Genomic DNA, 20,496 nt, shown 5'->3' on the forward strand with positions numbered 1-20,496 from the left:
TGTGGGGGGAAAGGAGGGCTTCCAGTTTTTCAGTTTTGTCCTTCTGACCTGTCAGGGTTCACAGCCTTAATGCTAACAAATATTACCCAGACCATTTAAATAACAGGCATGAAAAACTTCCTGTTTTCAGGATTTCAGGAACTCAATTTGAGGTTTTTAAGCGATAAATCTACCCGTGTGACCCACTCAGGATCAGAGCTGCGTGTGGCTCATCGGTCAGTGAATGCAGCCCGAGCTGCCCCTATTAAAGGTGCGTTCACTGGCAGCAGCTGCAGGTCTGAGCAGCACACAGAACTTGTTTTCAGTGTCTGATGGAAACATGGGATGAACTACAGTACTGTGCAAAAGTCCTGAGTCAGCAGCATTTGTTTGTGATTGGCTGAAACAAACAGCCCCAGTTTACTGTGACATGTAAATAACAACAGACCCCTCCCAGCTGTGAACACAGGCCTGTGATTTCACACTGAGCGTGCTCTTAATAAATGAAATGTTCACTCAGCCCATCAGAAACATCAGACTTTATTTAAAACAAAAAAACAGACATTTTGAAATGTTAGGCCACACCCCTTCATTCAGGTAAAGTTTTAGTCTCGCCCTGGTTTTTATTTCCACTCATGGGCTCATGTTTGGATGTTTAATTTTTAAATGTTTTTCAGAGAACAACAAACAGAAAGCATATTATTTTTTACATCTGTGCTCGCAGGTGCGCAGACGGTGGGCGGAGCTTGTGAAATCCACAGGTACGAATTACTGTAGCAAACTATGTTTCAAACAGCTGGAGCTCAAAGTGCCGCGTGATTGGTGAGAACAAACATCAGAGACTCTTCTTCAGTGGTTTTATTGAGCAGTAGTATCACAGCAGTAACGAACGGCGTCATCGGCGTGATTCGACGCGTCCTGCTGTGTCAAACATTCAGTCAGAGACGAGCCTCGCGGCCTCGTTCATTCACACAAACAGTCAAAAACAGATGAGCAGCAAAAGTCTGAAATCCCTTTTGGACACACTGTTAAACGCGGGGCATTTAGGGAGGTTATTAAATTCAACCCTGACGCTTCTTCCTCCCACCGTACATCAGACTTTCAGCGAAGCTCATCACGGCTTCACGCTCCGTCACAGCTCGGTAAAAACGTGGAAACGACAGCCAAATATTTACAGTAACAGCTGAAACGTTTACGTTCACAGACACGTTTTTCTGGTTCCAGTTGTAAATATTACTGTGAAATACAGCAGAAGACTCGAGGTAATAACTATTTACATGACCTTCAAACGAGGGAGAACTTTGGATCAATTTAATCCGAATTTGTCCCAGAATGTAAAAACATGTTACCACAAAAACGTCACTATATTAAAGATTCACCTCCAAATATGAAACATTTTATTGTTCAAAGGGTTTCAGAGTGTTAAAATATTGTCTCTCGTTTCCCCGTCGTTGTATTTGTTATTACATTAAAGACGTTTCAGTCTAATAAACATCTAAAAACCACGATACCAAAACGTGCCTGTTATTACCCTTCACTGTGCGATTAGGTCACATGTTACTGTTGTTGTATTTCCTCGTTATTACCAAGCTGGGATGTGAAGTGTTTGGACTTTCAAACAGAGACAGATTAAAACAAAAGGTGGAGGCTGTAGCTCCATCAGCTGTCAGAGCTCAAACAGCACCACCTTTCACACATAAAACGCCTTCATTCCCAGCGATCCGCTCCAGCTTTCGGTGATTCCTATTTTTCGGCGCAGGAGCGGAAACATCTGGAAACGTTTTCTGGAACGCTGTCTGAATTGTGAGGACATAAAGTGCTGTTGGAAGTTTTTCAGGACGTGTCAGTGTCTTCACAGTAAATTAGTAACCGATTAACTGTGCCCAGCAGGGGGCGCTAGCTGTAACTACATCCTGAAGTAAAGTTGCGTGACTGAGGACAAACCTCTGTAACATTGATCTCCTCTCATGAGAGTTAAGACGTGATTATTCAGATAAAATATATTTAGATTCAATAATCTGAGGTTAATATGAGAGGAAATATTTTCAGCTGCACTCGTGGTTATCTGAAGGTCGGTAACGGTTCTCCGTCAACGGTAATCCAAGAAGAAGGTGTCTGAGGTCTTCCTCCTGCGTGGGCTGGTACTCGTGACAGAATAATTTACACTGTTACCGTCACCGCTCTCCATCCTTTCAACACTACCCCTCCTCCTCTTCCTCCGCCCCTCCTCGGCTGAAGTGCCGCCGGCTCAGTCGCTCCGGGTCATGTGACGCCATGTCGCTGAAGTCCCGGAAGATGTCCTGAAACGTCTCATCATCTCCTGAGGACAACACGACAGTCACAAGTTAACAGGAGACATCATGGGAGGAGGCCTGGCCTCTCCCCTGCCTCCAAAGAGCCAATCAACAGAGGAAATATAAGCCAATCAGGTTCACAGGTTAACCCCAACCTAACCCAGGTTCAGGTAAAGGTTCGCGACCATTTCAGAAACTGTGAGCACGCCCAGCAGGACTCTGCATCACAGGGAAACAGGTTTGAAAGGTCGAGTTGAGGAAAAGCCGACAAACTTTCAAAGCGTTTTGACGTCTCCGTGACGACGAAAGTTACACTCACAGTTCCTGCTCCGGTCATTAAGAGTGCGCCTTTAAAATAACCAATCAGATTTCACCTAGCTACAAAACTTTGATAAAGGACATAATCTTTATTTTCATTTTTGGACTGCAGCAGCTCTGCGTGACGCTCGTTCAGCCATCTGGTTTCACCTTCCTTCTCAGCTGAAGACAAACGTGAGACAAATGTTGGAGTCGACTAACCGGCGGCGCCGAAGACTCCCTCCGAATCCCTCATCTCCTCGTTCATCCGGGCCATCCGGAGCCTGAAACACACGAGCCATGATCACGTTAAAAGAGTTCACAAAGGAATTGAAAGACTCCGTTATCGGTCGTGTGTTTCCACAGCGCTCTGAAGACCCGCCTCGACCAATCAGATCAGTCCCTTGACGTACGAGAAACTTTATGATTGGACTCTGGTCACGGTCTGAAATGTGAAACGTCACGTGTCGACTTTTTCATACATCAGTGGGCTTTTCTGATCTTCAGGATGCCGTGGAAACAATGTTAAGGCTGGAAACACTTCCTGTGACTCACAGAGTGACGATGTCAGCATTGGCCGTTTCCACGGCGATGGCCAGAGGGTCATGACCTCTCTCATCCACTGCGTACTGATTGGCTCCTCTCTTCAGCAGCAGGCACACCTGTCTGCAACGGTCAATTAAAACCAGCAGCGTTGATTCGAGCTCATGCTGTGTGTGCGTGTGTGTGTGCATGTCTGTGTTCGTGTGGTTACCCGGTGTGACCAGCAGTGGCGGCAGCGTGCAGCGCCCCCTGTCCTCTAAGGTCTCTGTGATTGACGTTTGCGCCGTTCTGCAGCAGGAACTCGCACGCCAACAGCGACCCCTGCAGGCAGCCGAGAGAAACAGTGACAGCAACGAAGTTTGTATTCTGTTTACATCACAGCTCTCTAAAGGCTCAGTGTGCAGAAATAATATTACTGATAATAACACTAATAACAACGATGATGATGTCAGTTAGGAGTCAGTGATGTTATTAATGAGTAATAATCAATAAAAGGTGCCTTCAGTAACATTTCCTCTTCTTTGTGCATGCTCACCCCGATCGCTGCTCCGATCAGCGGCGTGCGGCCCTCCTCCTCGCCAACGCTCCCGTTGACCTCCGCCCCCTCGGCCAACATGGACGCCATGGCAACCAGGTCTCCTGCCAAAGACGCCTGATAGAGACGTAACATGGCTGAGTCCTTATGACGATGATGCTCTGAAACAGAAAACGCAGAAAACATTTTTTTCTAAACACAATAAATTTAAATTAGTGCTGAAGCGCAACAGGACGCCGTAACACGCCGATGCGAGCACTGACAGAGGAAGCCAACCGCACAGCTGTCGTGCACGGGACAGGAAGTGAACAGACGGGTGCTGCAGCAGAGAGGCGTGATGGGTCAGGTGTTACAGGGGGCAGTGAGGCTCAGAGCAGCGGCAGGAACGAATCCAGCAGTAAAATGTAAAAGTAATAGATTACTGCAGTGATGAATGCGCTGATAAGGTATCGTTCCAGTTTAAACAAACTTCTTAAATTCTAGTTACAATGTGCAGACGGTCGGACTTACGAGCGCCGTTGGCCTGGACAAACTTCTTCTCCACGTATTTCTCTTTGATCCACGCCTCCTTCTCGGCCCTGACAGGGAGAAAAACAGGATGCTGAGTCTCTGCTTCCAACATTCACGTTCAACCAAAGCCGATTCCTTTCAGCGGCTCGTGTTTTTACCGCGGGCTGTCGGCTCGGGGCTTGACTCGTCCCTCCTCTGAACACCGCGCCTCGTAGATCTGGTTCATCACATCGTTTCCCAGAACACACAGCAGCTGAGGAGGAGCATTCACATTTTAGAATCTGGGCCTGCAATCGATTCTTCATTGATTTTTTTTCAACGTCAGACATGAGCAGCACTGTGAGATTCTCCCGGTTAGACTCGGGACAGGTGAAGGCAGTTTGGGCTGTTCTGGGATCAGTTTGGTGGGTTTTCAAACATAAAGATCCAGAGAAGCCGGGAACTTCTTGTGTTATTTTCCACAACAGCTGATTGCCTTTTAGAGACTGTTTAGAGCAATTTCCTGAAATGATTCAATGACCGAGCAGCGATTTGTCGGCTTGTTATTAGTTCAGGGTGTTTGGTTCACACAGAGGCAGAAATCTGATTTTTGAGCTTTCTCGTTTCTCCTCGTGGCGTTATATTTGACAGCTTCCTCACTTTACGGTCTGCTCTTCACTTTATGATGCCGGAGTGTTAAAGCTTCAGTGCAGAGTGTTTCGCTTCTACCTTCAGCTGTTCGGCCTCCCAGGAGTCCAGAGTGAGAGATCGCACCTTCGACAGATGGACTCCGAGGCTCCTGCAGACACAGAGAAAGAAGAACATCGGCCAACGTGTTGCTGGTTTTCATCTTCTGACAGTAAACTATGAAGATCACCAAACACCAGTGAGTACTTCTCATGGTTCCCACAGGCTGTGTGTGGACAGAGAAGGTTGATGAAAGATCAAAGGGCGAGATTAAAGCCTGACACCTGCTAAAAAGCAGTGAAGAAGAAATGAGGAGGAAGTCCGGTGTTACCGGTGTATGCCCGAGCACTCGATGCACATGGTGACTGCCAGGTTGATGGAGGCCCAGCGAGGCTCTTCCTCCCCGCAGTCACAGCACCTCTGGTTCCCGAGGCCCCTCAGGGCCACACTCAATGCTGCCGGCCTCTGGGCGGGAGGGCCAGGACAGACGTCTCCGCCACAATGCAGAGGGGGGAGCTCCTTAGGCTGCACATAGAGAGGAAGAACTCGTCAGCCAAACGGATGGGGGAGGGGAGTTAGCTGTAATATTCAGAGGTGAGTGTATCGTGGTCGTGGTGTGGACCGGCCTGCGTCAGCTGAGTGTCGCTTCGCTCTCTGTAGGCGAGGTCGATGCTGCCCTGCAGAGCACTGAGCCAGGCCTGCTTCAGCTGCTCCGAGTCGGCCTGCAGAGCACAACACCTGGAAACAAACAGGTCAATTAACGCCATATCACATGACCCTACAGGTGTGAAAACGCCGTGTTCACTGTCTTACTTCTGGACGGAGAGCAGCTCAAAGCAGAAGCGTCGGTCCACGTGATCCAGAGATTTGACAGCACACAGTCGAAGATCCTCAAACAGAACCACAGCTTCCTCCTGCGGCGTGGGATTCAACATGACTCGTCATCATGATCCTCAGCATCATCACCATCCTCAGCAACATCACCATCATAATCATCCTCATCAACATCACCATCATCATCATTCTCACCAACATCATCACCATCCTCAGCAACATCACCATCCTCAGCAACATCACCATCCTCAGCATCACCATCATCCTCAGTATCACCACCATCCTCAGCAACATCACCATCCTCAGCATCACCATCATCCTCAGTATCACCACCATCCTCAGCAACATCACCATCATCACCATCCTCAGCAACATCACCATCCTCAGCAACATCACCATCCTCACCAACATCACCATCATCACCATCCTCAGCAACATCACCATCCTCACCAACATCACCATCATCACCATCCTCAGCATCATCACCATCCTCACCAACATCACCATCATCACCATCCTCAGCATCATCACCATCCTCAGCAACATCACCATCCTCACCAACATCATCATCATCCTCACCAACATCATCATCATCATCCTCACCAACATCATCACCATCCTCAGCATCATCACCATCCTCAGCAACATCACCATCATCACCATCCTCAGCAACATCACCATCCTCACCAACATCACCATCATCACCATCCTCAGCAACATCACCATCCTCACCAACATCACCATCATCACCATCCTCAGCATCATCACCATCCTCAGCAACATCACCATCCTCACCAACATCACCATCCTCACCAACATCACCATCATCACCATCCTCACCAACATCACCATCATCACCATCCTCAGCATCATCACCATCCTCACCAACATCACCATCATCACCATCCTCAGCAACATCACCATCCTCACCAACATCACCATCATCACCATCCTCAGCAACATCACCATCATCACCATCCTCAGCATCATCACCATCCTCACCAACATCACCATCATCACCATCCTCACCAACATCACCATCCTCACCAACATCACCATCATCATCATCCTTACCAACATCATCACCATCATAATCATCACCATCCTCAGCAACATCACCATCCTCACCAACATCATCATCATCCTCACCAACATCATCATCATCATCTTCACCAACATCATCATCATCCTGAATTTTATGCAGTTCTTCCTCCGACTAACATTCATCCATGAAATTCTTTCTTCAAACACTAAAAGCAGAAAACTCACCTAAGTGTGAGGTGGTATAACCGGACGCCTTCCTGTGATTCCAGGACCAGTGGAGTGTAACTTGACTGTCTGGAGGGTTTCTACTTTGTTTTTATTTGAATTTAGCGTCGAATCAGAGTAAGTGAAAAATACTGATTTTTTTTTTTAAAGTGGACCTTTTTCAGTGTGTCATTATTTCCTGTCATGGATGTTCATATCAACCATGACCAACGGATTAATAATGAGCTCAGTACACAGAGTAAACCCTGTGAGCTCTAAACTCACAGTTTATCACAGCTTCTCCTGTTGAAGTGTCACGGAGCAGGTAATAATCAGAGGAGGTCCACTTTAAAACCGATTTCACTCCAGATTTAAGCTGAACTTTTAATTTTCTGTCATCATGTGAACATTTTGATTTAGAAATGTTAAACTTGAGTTTCTGATGTAAAAATTTGTGAACAGAAAGAAAAAAGTAAATTTTGCAGAATGAATAAACGTAGACAAAAACATGCTAACGATTGTTCTGAGTGAAAGCAGGAAGAGCGGTCAGCTTCCAGAGAAATCTCAGGGACACCTGTCACACCAACATGAAGTCACGTGAGGTGTGTTCAGCTGTGATCTCAGCTGGAGCTGGGCAGTAATTTTCTCCCGCAGGTGGATTTAAGGCTGGATTTGATTACATGTAATCAATCCGAGGAGCTGAACTCTGTTTAATGGCTGTAACAGGGTGTGAATCCAATCAGAAGTTAAACCACCATAAACAGAACGGCCAGCTGGGAACAAATTCAGACCTCTTGATTGAGCTGATCAGTTATCAGGCAGTGAAATCGATCCCTTTGATTAGCTGTTCTTTGATTGAGTGGCCGGGTCTCACCTTGTGGGACTTCCTGTATATGAGCTGGTTGTCTCTGATGGTGAACCAGGATCTGAAACAGGTTTACAAGTTAGAAGGATTCACTGAGGTCAAAGGTCAGCAGGCCATGTGACACTGCGGGTCTCTACCTCTTCCACATTTTAGATTTCCTCCTCGAGCGTTTGAACAGGTAACCCCGGATGATGTCATCATTGCCAGGACATGCGCTGACCATCGGCTCACCTGAAGCGTCCTTAGAACAAACACACGCGTGTTTCAGAGCGTTCGTTCTGCTTTGAGTCTAAATGTATTCGTCCCTCCTTGAACAACATATCTAACATCTGTCTGCAGCGTCTGCTGGGACAGATGTGCTGATCTGTGAGACTCCTTACCCTCTGCTGGACCAGCAGGTGTCTGTTCTCCAGCTCCTTCCTCTTGGCCGTGCAGTCCGCAGACAGCTGTGACAGCTGTGGAGCACACACAAACACATACGTGTACACAGCCGTTACTCCACACCGAGGCTACCACACAAACCAGCACAAAGAGGTCAGAGGTCACAGACCTGCGCTGCCATGGTTTTCATGGTGGGCTCGAGGTCTCTTAGCAGGTCAAAGCCCTGGTGGAAGAAGGTGAACTGAGCGTGGACGAAGGAGAACATCTGGAAACGCAAACTTGAGTCAGTACACGAAGATGGTCGTATCAGGTATGTCCCCCCTCTATGACATCACACAGACCCACGAGTTGTGTTTTCACTCACAGAGTTTAAGATGTCGACCTTCTGCTGAGTCTTGAAGGTGTTGAGCTGAAAATTAGGACATAGAGGATAAAGCATCTGATGTTCCTTCATGTCATCAATGTTAAACACACTCAGGTGTCACACCTGCAGACAGTAATCCAAGGCGAAGTGCTGGTAGCATTTGCGTGTAGCGAGCAGCAGGTGACTTGCCCGCTCGGCGTCGGCGGCTTTATGTCGAGACACCTGAGCGTTCTTCGTCGCTGCCGTCTCCAGATCCTCGCCGATCCGGACAAACTCCTTCCTGGTCTCCGCCAACTGGGGCAGGAACCTCAGAGAGATGAAGAGCAGCAGTGTCATCACCAGAGCAGCTCTGCCGGTGCTCAGAGCTAAACTGTGTTACTGTTACTGTGGCAACGGCCTCTACACTGAACCCAGGAACCCCGACATACTGATCAGCCCCCCGGAGTGATGCCTTACTGCGTGCAGAGGTTAGTGAGCTGCTGGCCGATGGCTCTCTGTGTCTGATCAAACAACATCTGCAGGTGAAACACACACACGAGTCAAACACATGAGTCTCTGCTGGAGCTCAGACGAACAAACACGAGTACAGCTGAGCGTGGACTCACAGTGTGGAAGCTGACCATCTCCTGCAGGCCCTGGTGGAACTGGTTCAAGCAGGTCTGAGAGGAAGGAAATAGGAAGTCAGACAGGAAATGCCCCAACACCCCACCGAGAAACTGAGCAGACATGTTAGGTCATTAGTCCTTCCTGGCTTATTAGCTGGTAGTGTTAGATAAATGAACTCAGAGGAAACAGAGCAGACGTTGTGGGGCGTCGGGAGCTGAAAGTAAATTGGACGACCGGATGCAGCGATTTCTTCTTTTTCAGATGCATCGAGGAGCTGCTTACTGTGATCACGCTGTCCTTCGTCTGATTGGTGCACAGCTCAGCTAGGCCGCTCAGTAGCAGCTTATTGGCAGTGCTGTACGCTTGTCCCGCCTCTACCATCTTCCCACACAGCTTCATCACCTGATTGTTTAGAAACAGACAGTACAGACCAATCAGCTTGCCTCACTAGTAACAGTTAGCTTCTAACAGTACTTCATCAGTACTAGTAGTGAGTATACAGCTGTATTAACAGTATTTGTAGTACTACTATTAGCTGTGAAATTACAACTAGTATCGTAATAGTATTAGCTACAGTATTTGTACTGTCTAGCAGTATTAGCGCTAGTATATGCAGTATCAGTAGCCTAGTACAAATAGTACTACCACTATTTGTAGTGGAAGTACTTGTGCCTTGTCTCCATGCGTCTCTAACAGTTTTTATTACAGCAGTAGTGGTAGTAAAGTAGTAATAGTAGTAATGGTAGTAATGGTAGTAAAGTAGTAATAGTAGTAATGGTAGTAATGGTAGTAGTACTTGTACCTTGTCCAGTTTTGTCTCCAGCTGTGAAACATCTGTTTCAAACTGATCCAGAGCCAGCCTGAATAAAATAAATAAAGCGTCATCACTACAAGTGAACATGCGCAGATTGGTGTGTGCGTGCGCGCGCGCGCTTACCTGAACTCAGGTGAGTCTTTGACGCAATCCTCAAAGTCCAGCAGGCAGTCCATGACGTCACCCAGCTGTCCCGTGTCCCTGTAGTGAGTGCGAGTGTAAATAAAGTTAGCTGCGGTGCTTCATCTTGCCGTTAGCCGTTAGCTCCGCTCTAATGAATCATTTTTAAACACGCGCCGGGGACGTGGACGGACTCCTTCACGCGCCTGGTCCACAGCCTCACAGCGGGTGGATCCGTCGCGCGCAGCACACGCGCCCCGGTCGGCCCTCCATATTGGCGCGGTTGAGATCAGAGAGTAACTAACCCGGGTCAGCCGCTGTTCTCGGACTAACAGCTGTCCCGCTGCAGCCCGCTGTTGTCAGACTTGTTGCTAACCGACAACGTCCGCCTAATATCCGCTTTGTTTGGCTCGGAGCCAACCGACAGTCACAGCAACTCCAGCGACCCCCAGCGGCCCGGGGCGGAACCACACCTACCGTGCCCGTTATTTAGGGCTGAGTATCGTCGCTGATTTCTATAACTGATTCGATTCAGTTTTGACAGTCAGAAATATTCTAATTCTGATCATTTATCAGCACACATCCATGTTTCATATCTGTGTATAAACCAAAGCTGACATTGAGACTTCATCAGAGGTGTGAGCATCACAGCAGGTGTAACTGAGGATCCAACAGAGAAACATGAAGCAGGTTTTGTTGGAAGTACAGCAGCCAAAGTCAGAGGGAGCTCATGAGCATGGTTATCAAACGTGAAGCGCAGTTTGATCTTCTTTTGCTGCTGGTTCAGTCAGTGTTGGTCAGAGTGACGAAACCTGCAGCTTCAGGATCTGTGAGCGGTCGACTCTCAGCGCCGACGGCGTCTGTGGACGATCCACGCTCTGCGTTTACATCTTTGTGCTTCTCACTTACTGTTTTAGCTGTTTGGTGGTTGTTGAAATAGTTTTGTGAGCTTTAACCTGAGATTCTGTCAAAATAAATTTATATTTAAAAATCATTCAGGATTTAATGAATCGATATCGTGTTATTCAAGCTAATATCGATCTTTTTGAACCCACATCTACTCGTAATTGTTTTTTGATTTTCTTTCACTGACTGAATTAAAACTCAACATGTAGTAAATAACAGGCACTACTACTTAAATGCATAAATATTTAAGGTTTTATGTGTAGTGTATATGCATTTGTTTTAAAATTCAGATTAGAACAAATATATTGACAAAATATTAAAAAAAAACTATACAAATATATTTTAGCCCTACAAAATTATGTTATTAGTTTTCTTTTATTAATTGTAGTTTCAAATCTCTTTTAAAAAAAGATGTTTGCATGTTTTCAGTGTTTTTCGCTGCTGCAAACCGACTTCTGTGAGGAATAAAATGCACGTAATCTTTCGAGGCCAACAAAGTGAAACGTTTGACTTTCACCAGCATAATTTCACCTTTCGTTTCCTGTTTATTGGCAGAAAAAATGGCGTACATAGCTTTTTATCAGAAGTTACGATGAAACATTGAACATCTAATCGAATCACTTCATCACTAAAAGCATATTTGCACTGCAAAAGACTTACAAATGTGGATTGCACAACACTGGACATTATAGTTCTTCATTTCCACTTAATACTGTACAGTTGCCGTCATTGTATTAATATATTTCTATACTGTGTATTTTGTTTATACAGTTATTTTATTTTCAACTTTAATTTTCTGTTTCTTTAGGCCACGAGCAGTTGTGTAAGCATTTCACTGCATATCATACTGTGCATGAGACAAATAAAATTAGAATTTGAAATGTTTTCTTCATCCAGCTGGACTTTTTGTTGCATCACAGAAGAAGAAAAAAACCTGTCCCTGCTGTGTTGTTTAATGATCGGGCTGCACGGTCTGATGCGTTTCCTCTTTATGTCCCGTTTGTGTTAATAAAGTTAACAAATTCAAACACTGATGGGACAAATCAGCTGATGGAGACGGAAAATAAATTTTTTTATTGTAAAAGAAGCGGACGTTACAGCAGCAAGAACACAGAAACAAAGATGAGGACGGTGAGTTCAGTAGCCAATAGAAACCAGGATCACAGTGACGTTGTCAGCGCAGCCTCGTCTGACCGCCTCGCTTGCCAGCTGCTGACAGGCGGCCTCGAACCGCCGCTCCTCCTCCATCTGCCCCGCCCCCTTCTCTTTGCTCCCGTCCTGTAGGCATGAAGAGGAGGATGAAGGTCACCCAGCAGAACTCACATGTTTAACTGGATTAAGGCCAAAACCAGTGGGTGACGTTGCAGTGGGTGTCTCCATCTTTTGCATACAGTCTCTTTTTCTAAAACATACAGTGGGGCAAAAAAGTATTTAGTCAGCCACCGATTGTGCAAGTTCCCCCACTTAAAATGATGACAGAGGTCAGTAATTTGCACCAGAGGTACACTTCAACTGTGAGAGACAGAATGTGAAAAAAAAAATCCATGAATCCACATGGTAGGATTTGTAAAGAATTTATTGGTAAATCAGGGTGGAAAATAAGTATTTGGTCAATAACAAAAATACAACTCAATACTTTGTAACATAACCTTTGTTGGCAATAACAGAGGTCAAACGTTTACTATAGGTCTTTACCAGGTTTGCACACACAGTAGCTGGTATTTTGGCCCATTCCTCCATGCAGATCTTCTCGAGAGCAGTGATGTTTTGGGGCTGTCGCCGAGCAACACGGACTTTCAACTCCCGCCACAGATTTTCTATGGGGTTGAGGTCTGGAGACTGGCTAGGCCACTCCAGGACTTTCAAATGCTTCTTACGGAGACACTCCTTTGTTGCCCGGGCGGTGTGTTTTGGATCATTGTCATGTTGGAAGACCCAGCCTCGTTTCATCTTCAAAGTTCTCACTGATGGAAGGAGGTTTTGGCTCAAAATCTCACGATACATGGCCCCATTCATTCTGTCCTTAACACGGATCAGTCGTCCTGTCCCCTTGGCAGAAAAACAGCCCCATAGCATGATGTTTCCACCCCCATGCTTCACAGTAGGTATGGTGTTCTTGGGATGCAACTCAGTATTCTTCTTCCTCCAAACACGACGAGTTGAGTTTATACCAAAAAGTTCTACTTTGGTTTCATCTGACCACATGACATTCTCCCAATCCTCTGCTGTATCATCCATGTGCTCTCTGGCAAACTTCAGACGGGCCTGGACATGCACTGGCTTCAGCAGCGGAACACGTCTGGCACTGCGGGATTTGATTCCCTGCCGTTGTAGTGTGTTACTGATGGTGACCTTTGTTACTTTGCTCCCAGCTCTCTGCAGGTCATTCACCAGGTCCCCCCGTGTGGTTCTGGGATCTTTGCTCACCGTTCTCATGATCATTTTGACCCCACGGGATGAGATCTTGCGTGGAGCCCCAGATCGAGGGAGATTATCAGTGGTCTTGTATGTCTTCCATTTTCTGATGATTGCTCCCACAGTTGATTTTTTCACACCAAGCTGCTTGCCTATTGTAGATTCACTCTTCCCAGTCTGGTGCAGGTCTACAATACTTTTCCTGGTGTCCTTCCAAAGCTCTTTGGTCTTGGCCATGGCGGAGTTTGGAGTCTGACTGTTTGAGGCTGTGGACAGGTGTCTTTTATACAGATGATGAGTTCAAACAGGTGCCATTCATACAGGTAACGAGTGGGGGACAGAAAAGCTTCTTACAGAAGACGTTACAGGTCTGTGAGAGCCAGAGATTTTCCTTGTTTGAGGTGACCAAATACTTATTTTCCACCCTGATTTACCAATAAATTCTTTACAAATCCTACCATGTGGATTCATGGATTTTTTTTTCACATTCTGTCTCTCACAGTTGAAGTGTATCTCTGGTGCAAATTACTGACCTCTGTCATCATTTTAAGTGGGGGAACTTGCACAATCGGTGGCTGACTAAATACTTTTTTGCCCCACTGTACATATAAGTCTAAACTATGAAGCAGAGCCTCGATTGAACATGTAGCCTAAAGGAGCTCAGGAAGGAAAGCGACTGTTTCTTTAAGTGTCATGAAGACGTCTCACCTCTCACTGTGAGATGGTGAAAGATGGACCCTTGGGCCCCCTCCTCGATTCGATTAAGGGTCCAGCTTCCACCATCCTACAGTGAGAGGTCAAACGTCTTCATGAAACGTAAAGAAACGGTTGCTTTTCTTCCTGAGCTCCTTAGATTACCTGGGTGACAGATTACACCCTCACAGATGAAAAACAATCCAAAGTTACATGAAGCTAATCTGCAGACACGCTAACTGCGCTCTTATTTTGTTACACTCATCCGTCGCACTTCCTGCTGATGCAGCGACTTGTGATTGGTGTTAAGGAGGACGGGCTGATACCTGGAGGACGCCGAGGACGAACTTCACGGCTTCGTCGGCTGAGAACACTTTGAACAGGCCGTCACAGGCCAGGATGAGGAACCTGCAGAGAGCAGGGACAGTGCTCACACACCTGCCTCCCAGATCACAGCAAACCAAAGCTGTTTAGGTCCAAATCCAGCTGTTTCCAGTTGTTTCTACTGTGCAGCATCTTATGTATTAAACACGTTTTATTTCTAGTTAGTGAACTCTCCATCACTCTCTCATTGGCGCCAACGGGCTGTGCACTGATGTAGCTCCACCTTCACTGTCACTACACTGATGCTCAGGTGAGCTCAGGTACACAGACCAGGCTGTTTTAAACGGCACGATTCTGTTTCTACATTCGTGGAGCACCTTTTGGTCTCTCCTTACCTGTCATTGGGCGTGAGCTGACACCTCCTCAGGTCAGGGGTCGAAATGACGCCACAGCGTTTGTACTGACCGTCCCCGATGGAGCGAGACACCTCCAGGACACCGAGCACGCGGCCATCCCTGCGGAGACACGAACACATCACCGTTAGCTGAGGTCGAGAGGCGCTGGTGGAGGACGGTAAGGATTCGGACCTGACGGTGCCGCCGGCTCTCTGGATCCTCATCCTCTCCTCGTAGATGGTCGGGTTGTGCTCCTTACTGAGCGCCAGAGTCAGCGACCTCCTCTGTCCGTCTGCCGCCGCCTCCATCCGACACATGACTGCCTGCAGACACGGAAACGGCGCAGCAGGAAGCTTAAGACAGGAAGAAAAAGAAGCGCAGGTGGAGGTGAAGAAACGCCGGCTCACCCTGCTGTCTCCCAGGTTGGCCACGTACACCATGTCGTCCACCACCAGCACGCAGGTGGCCGTGGAGCCGTCCTTCCACGCCGGTTTCCTGTCCACACAAACAGCTCGTCAACTTTTCCTGCTCCACATTTAAAAACAGCTGCGGCACACTGGCGCTCAGAGTCTTACTGGCTCGAGGCCTTCTTCAGGAAGTCTTCGTCGGTCTGCTTGAACGTGTCCAGGAGACACCTCTTAATCAGCTTGTCTGCGTTTTCAGCATCTCCTGAAAGAGACGACGTGCTTTAACCAATGAGAAGGCACCACGGCTCTCTCGCACGTTTATGTCAAAGTAAACTTACAGATGACTCTGGGTCTCTCTGGACTACTGCGCCCTCTTGTGGACATGACGTGATATTAAAGCAGTTTAAATCTTCTAATAATTAAACATGATTTATGTCAGTTTTAACATCACTATTATTACTGCGGCATTAAAACAAGCAGCTGCCTCATCCATCATCCATCCAATCACGTCTATGACCGCACAGCGAGCAGGGAAACAGGAGACAGCAGCAACTGGACTTTCAAAATAAGAGCGAGGGGGGATTGACCACTGCGGGTCGTGAACAGCGTGGAGGAAACTCACCTGTGGGGAACTTCTTGGCGAGAGTGTGATGGAGGTTCTCAGCGGCGAATCCAGAGGCTCGAGCGCCGCCATGGCCGTCGAACACGGCGAAATACGAAACTCGGGACCTGCAGACAAAGACACGACGTCAGAGAGACCACACGGAGGAGCTGTGACCGATCATGATTGGTGGGCGTGACTTCCTCTTACACGTTTCCTGGCAGCGTGGACAGACAGCCGCTCATGTCCGGCAGCAGCACGTGAGCGTCCTGCATCTCCTCACGCTCGCCACGCCTCGCCGCCACGTATCCTCTGAGCACTGGGAGGCCTAGACACACAAAGAGAGCGTGAGACCGGCGGCGTCCGCCCTCGCCTCTGCGAGTCGTATTCACGTGTGCTCGCGTCTGATTGGAGGAAAAGAAGCAAACAAACATTGTGGTGGAACAGCTGAAGACCTTCTTTGCAAACTTTCTTGACCTCCTCCTCCTCCTCCTCCTCCCTGTGTGCTTCATCTCGTTTCCGTTTCAACCTTTTCTCCTCCTCCTCTTCTTCTCTGGTGGTTGGGGGTGGAGTTGTGAGCGGTGCTAGAGCAGGACCTGAGGAGGAATCGCATCAAACATTAGCCCGATGTCCTTCCTGACACAACCCTCGCCATTTACCTGCGTTTGTTCCTGCATTCATCACAGTCTAACATCACCAAAATCAAACACTCCACATCTCAGCTCGTGGAATTTCACACTTTTCTTTATACTTTTATTGAATTCATAGACCTGTTTAGGAGCACCAGCTACGGGTTTTTGTCCGTTTGCAAAGGGTGCTGGTGGAAAACATCCTCCTGCTGGATAAAGATGGAGGAGGAGGAAGAGGAGGAGGAAGGTGTGTTTGAGGGCAGCCAAACAGAAAGAAAGGTAGGAGTGTGGAGGTGAGAGCAGGAACGGTAAAGAGCCGTGACTGATATGGAAAGTGAGGCCAGGAGCGTCTAAGGGTGAGATGGTCTGCGCATGTGCAGAGGAGGGACGTACATGCAGAGGAGGGGGGGGGGGGGGGGGTGAGATGATAAGATGGTGATGATTCAGAGACAGCCTGTCTGGCTGTTCCTCACTGATACCAGTTATTAATAATCAAAGAGATCAATAACTGCGAGTTTACGCGGATATATCGAGTTTTAGAAAAAAATGTAATTCACTACAACCACGTTATGGAAGGAAATACGTCACTTTTCATTTTCCCGGTGCTTTGCTGACTATTTAGTGTTTTTATACAGTCAGATTTCACATTTTAGAGGTGAAAAACTGTCGCTGAGCTAATGAAACCTGCAGCTGCTGACCGATGAATCGATGCGTAATCGATCAGTCATGTCTGTGGGGTGTGAACTGAAGCACGGCTCCCGCAGCAGTAACGCTAACGTTAGCTCACTCGGCTCTGTGATGGAGCCTTAGCCCTGCTGCTAACGTCAAACCTTCCCGTTAACTCACCGGAGGTCTGAGTCGGTTCCGGCAGATCGTCGAACAGATCCATCCCGCTGCCCCGCAACAAGCTAACGAACCCGGATACCTGAGCGAACCGCCACTCCTGCCCCCAGCTCTCCGTGTCCGGGTGTCCGTGTCAGGGTGTGTGAGCTGACCCAGTTCGTGTTAAACCGACACGATTATTAAAGCGGGCCAAACTGTGCTAAAGACCCGCTGTCGCTTCTTTTGCAGCAGGAACTGTTCTTCATCTGCAGCCTCAGAGCTAGCCCTGCATTAGCAACACACGGCTGCACACAACCTACTTCCGGCCGCTGCTTTCAAAACAAAAGCTTCAAATTATCCGAGCTGCAAATGTCCGGAAGTCTGTGAAGGAAGCTCTAAAAAAGACAACTTCGTTTCCATAGCATCGTTACGTTTAACCCGCAATAAGGACCTAAAGTTTTAGCAGTTGCACATATTTTGCTACATTGGGTTTTATTTAATTATGTTTTACATGTTTCTGTGAAATAATAAAGAGCATTCACAAACATCAGAATTTACTGTATTTACAGTGTTCTGTGGATCAGCAGGGAGTGTGTATTCGTCTGCTAATCAGAAGGTTGGTGGTCTATCCCTGACTGCACCAGCCAAAGATCCTTGGGCAAGATATTGATGCATCCATCGGAGTGTGAATGCTGGAAAGCACTAAGTTGGGAAAAGCAAATGTGCCTGTGTGAATGCGGCGTGCTGTATAAAGTGCTTTGAGTGCTTGACTAGAGAGTAAATAATAACCAGTCCATCCATAACTCCTGCAGCTGTCCACGTTACAGATCAGTGTTTTGGATCCATAGTCAGGAAACTCCCCGGTCAGATCTTAATCTGATCTTAACTTAAGTGAGGATAACCTCATGGGTCTGTCAATCACTGACACACAGAGGGGCATCTGAATAAGCGATGGTTCAGCTTCATCCTGACAGAAACTGAGGTTACATGTCATAAAACGAGTAAAACACGCATTTGATAAAAGACTTAAGAACTATTTGTTGATCCCAGGCTGCTGACAGCTTACACAGTAATGCTGAAGTTACGGTGCTGCATTTGTGTCTTATTTGTCTGTGCAGACAGGTGTGCAGCCGACGCAGACGTGCTCGCGTGCAGTCCTGCAGAAGGCTGACAGCCCATTCAGTTCAGTTTTTTTTATGTAGCACCAAATCGCAATAAGCTCTTCGGCCTCCTCAAAAAGCCTATTGTGAGGTGAAGACCCTACAATGATGCAGAGGCTGAATCCTGATTGGTTGAAAAGTGGACATGACCAGAATATAGAGTGAAAGCAGAGATCACTGCATGAAGGGAGAGATGTGAAAAGCAAGTTAACACACACACACACACACACACACACACACACACACACACACACACACACACACACACACACACACACACACACACACACACACACACACACAGTCAGGTGTTTGTGATGGCACCCTCTGGTGCCAGAGAACAGCCACCGCAGAAGACCATCAGCACAGGCTCTCCACAGCACACTCCTCTCCCTCCTTTCCTTCCCTCCTTGCCTCCTTCGCCCGCCTCTGGCCTCTCATTGGCTGCTTGGCTGCTGCTCTCTTCCAGTTGGCTGGCGGCAGCAGCGGCTGTGGGTGTTCGGATGTTCCACACTGACAGAGAGCCTGAACCTCTCAGCTGCAGCTGATCTCGGAGCTCCTGCGGAGAACATGCGGCTCTGTGAGCTCTGCCTCTGGACCTGCTGGGCTGCAGCGCTCTGCTCCGCAGCACAACAGCACGCGGGACTGGAGACGAGCCCGGCCGGGGGGAGGAGGCTGAGCGCGGGCACAACCACGGCAGCACCGCGGGGGAGCAGAGGGAAGCCCGGGGACCGCCGGAGAGCAGCTCCGAGAGGGTGAGCACCGCACATATGACCATCACCGTCACATTCCACATCACCAACCCAAATAACTCACTTATAATCAGCCGGGCTGCTGTCGGTCTGCGGCTCACTTCATGTCTGAAATCATCTGAGAGGAGAGAACAAAAAACTTTGTGTGTCCTGGTCACGGTGACGTCACACCCGTGTGTAAACAGGCTCAGCTGAGTGAGGAGCTTTGGTTGTGTGCTTTGTGTTGGCTTGTCATCACAGCGAGTCCCGCAGGTGTGCTGTCTGCTGTTTAAATCTCTATCATCACAGACACAACAGGACTTCAGCTTCAGGCTGTGCAGGTGTGACCCTCAGGTGAGTGGTTGTGCAGGTATTATTCATCCTGACCGATTTCTCTCTAGTTCTGCTTTGTGCTCTGCTGGTGTCATCCAACTGCTGGGACCTGCTGCACAGGTGCACCGGCTCCTCCTCTGTGTCCACGGGAGCTGTGGAAGAGCATCTCCCTGAGGAGCAGGAGGAGCACTGCACGAATGCTACAGTAAGACCTCCATCGTGCTCCTCGTGCACGTTTCTGACCGACTGACTGTCAGAATCAGACTGCAGGAGGGCCAAACCTGCTGCACGGGAATCTTTGCTCACATCACTGTGCAGAACCAACAGGTCCAGCTCTAGTGGATGAGAGCAGGCTCACACTGAGCACAAGAGACAGAGTCTGGAGATGCCGCGGTGAACGTTACGACCCTTCAGCCACATCCAGCAGGACCGGCTTGGCACCCTGGGGAGGAAAATCCTCGGACGGTCCCACAGACCTCCGGGTGTTAGCTACCGGTACCTGAGTGTCCTTAGAAACCAGGATGAAATCCTCAGACTCTGTCAGGCCGGGTCCACCTGCAGCAGGCCCCAGACCCCTCCTGGTGGAGGATGATGCCTGGCCTCAGAGTGTGCAGGCATTTCTTTGATGACGAAGGCATTGATGCCACCGATCGGCGCTCATGCTCCTCAGACCTGAATCCAGAGGTGAGGTTTGTGTATTGCACCGCAGGAGCTCATGGATGCCCTGACCCAGGTCTGGGAGGAGCTGACCACCTCCCATCAGGAGAATGCACAGATGTTTGTGGGAGCACTTTTGGGCACGTAGAGCTGCTTGAAGATGGATTTGGACAGCTGTAGGCAGCTCAAGTTTGCAGGAGGGGACTGATATCTTTAAAACAGTCGACATGTGAACAGAATTACAGATATTAAAGCTCAAACATATTTTTATCAAACTAGATGTTTGATGTCTCTGTTCATATTCGATGCAAAACATGTTATGCTGTTCTTATTTTTGAAATCCTTACATTCATATTTATGGATAAGA

General features: G+C 48.0%; 3 protein-coding genes across 8 annotated transcripts in view; 1 reads left to right on the forward strand and 2 right to left on the reverse strand.

Moving 5' to 3' along the window:
- Window positions 1-503: 503 nt before the first annotated feature.
- zgc:162872 (BAR_ACAPs and ArfGap_ACAP domain-containing protein) lies at window positions 504-10,460 on the reverse strand. 2 transcript variants are annotated; one of them, XM_004565014.2, is made up of 23 exons: window positions 10,234-10,460; window positions 10,060-10,137; window positions 9,925-9,982; window positions 9,405-9,524; window positions 9,122-9,175; window positions 8,973-9,031; window positions 8,640-8,823; window positions 8,517-8,561; window positions 8,322-8,417; window positions 8,152-8,226; window positions 7,909-8,012; window positions 7,781-7,832; window positions 5,638-5,738; window positions 5,451-5,562; window positions 5,156-5,349; window positions 4,867-4,936; window positions 4,317-4,411; window positions 4,159-4,226; window positions 3,649-3,809; window positions 3,325-3,434; window positions 3,126-3,236; window positions 2,793-2,854; window positions 504-2,299 (listed from the first exon to the last, which is right to left on the reverse strand). In XM_004565014.2, the coding sequence occupies exons 2-23, from the start codon at window positions 10,110-10,112 to the stop codon at window positions 2,178-2,180; spliced, it is 2,106 nt and encodes a 701-aa protein (XP_004565071.1). In that variant the 5' UTR covers window positions 10,113-10,137; window positions 10,234-10,460; the 3' UTR covers window positions 504-2,177. The 2 variants fall into 2 exon arrangements, with proteins under 2 accessions (XP_004565071.1, XP_076729616.1); XM_076873501.1 differs by having other exon boundaries at window positions 10,362-10,455.
- A 1,550-nt stretch (window positions 10,461-12,010) lies between these two features.
- Window positions 12,011-17,589, reverse strand: ilkap (integrin-linked kinase-associated serine/threonine phosphatase). Its single transcript, XM_004565012.2, has 10 exons — window positions 17,273-17,589; window positions 16,253-16,393; window positions 16,008-16,125; window positions 15,819-15,925; window positions 15,365-15,458; window positions 15,197-15,284; window positions 14,982-15,112; window positions 14,790-14,909; window positions 14,397-14,478; window positions 12,011-12,240 (listed from the first exon to the last, which is right to left on the reverse strand). The coding sequence occupies exons 1-10, from the start codon at window positions 17,313-17,315 to the stop codon at window positions 12,100-12,102; spliced, it is 1,065 nt and encodes a 354-aa protein (XP_004565069.1). The 5' UTR covers window positions 17,316-17,589; the 3' UTR covers window positions 12,011-12,099.
- Window positions 17,590-18,910: 1,321 nt separating this feature from the next.
- Window positions 18,911-20,496, forward strand: part of ltbp4 (latent transforming growth factor beta binding protein 4) — a 69,251-nt gene continuing 67,665 nt past the window's right edge. For all 5 annotated transcript variants that reach the window (XM_004565008.5, XM_004565010.5, XM_004565009.5 and 2 more), the window contains exon 1: window positions 18,911-19,163. In XM_004565008.5, the coding sequence (XP_004565065.2) occupies window positions 18,979-19,163 (185 nt within the window). In that variant the 5' untranslated portion in view covers window positions 18,911-18,978. The remainder of the gene's footprint in view (window positions 19,164-20,496) is intronic.

Source organism: Maylandia zebra, linkage group LG14 (assembly GCF_041146795.1).
Source record: "Maylandia zebra isolate NMK-2024a linkage group LG14, Mzebra_GT3a, whole genome shotgun sequence".
NCBI classification, from domain to species: Eukaryota; Metazoa; Chordata; class Actinopteri; order Cichliformes; family Cichlidae; genus Maylandia; species Maylandia zebra.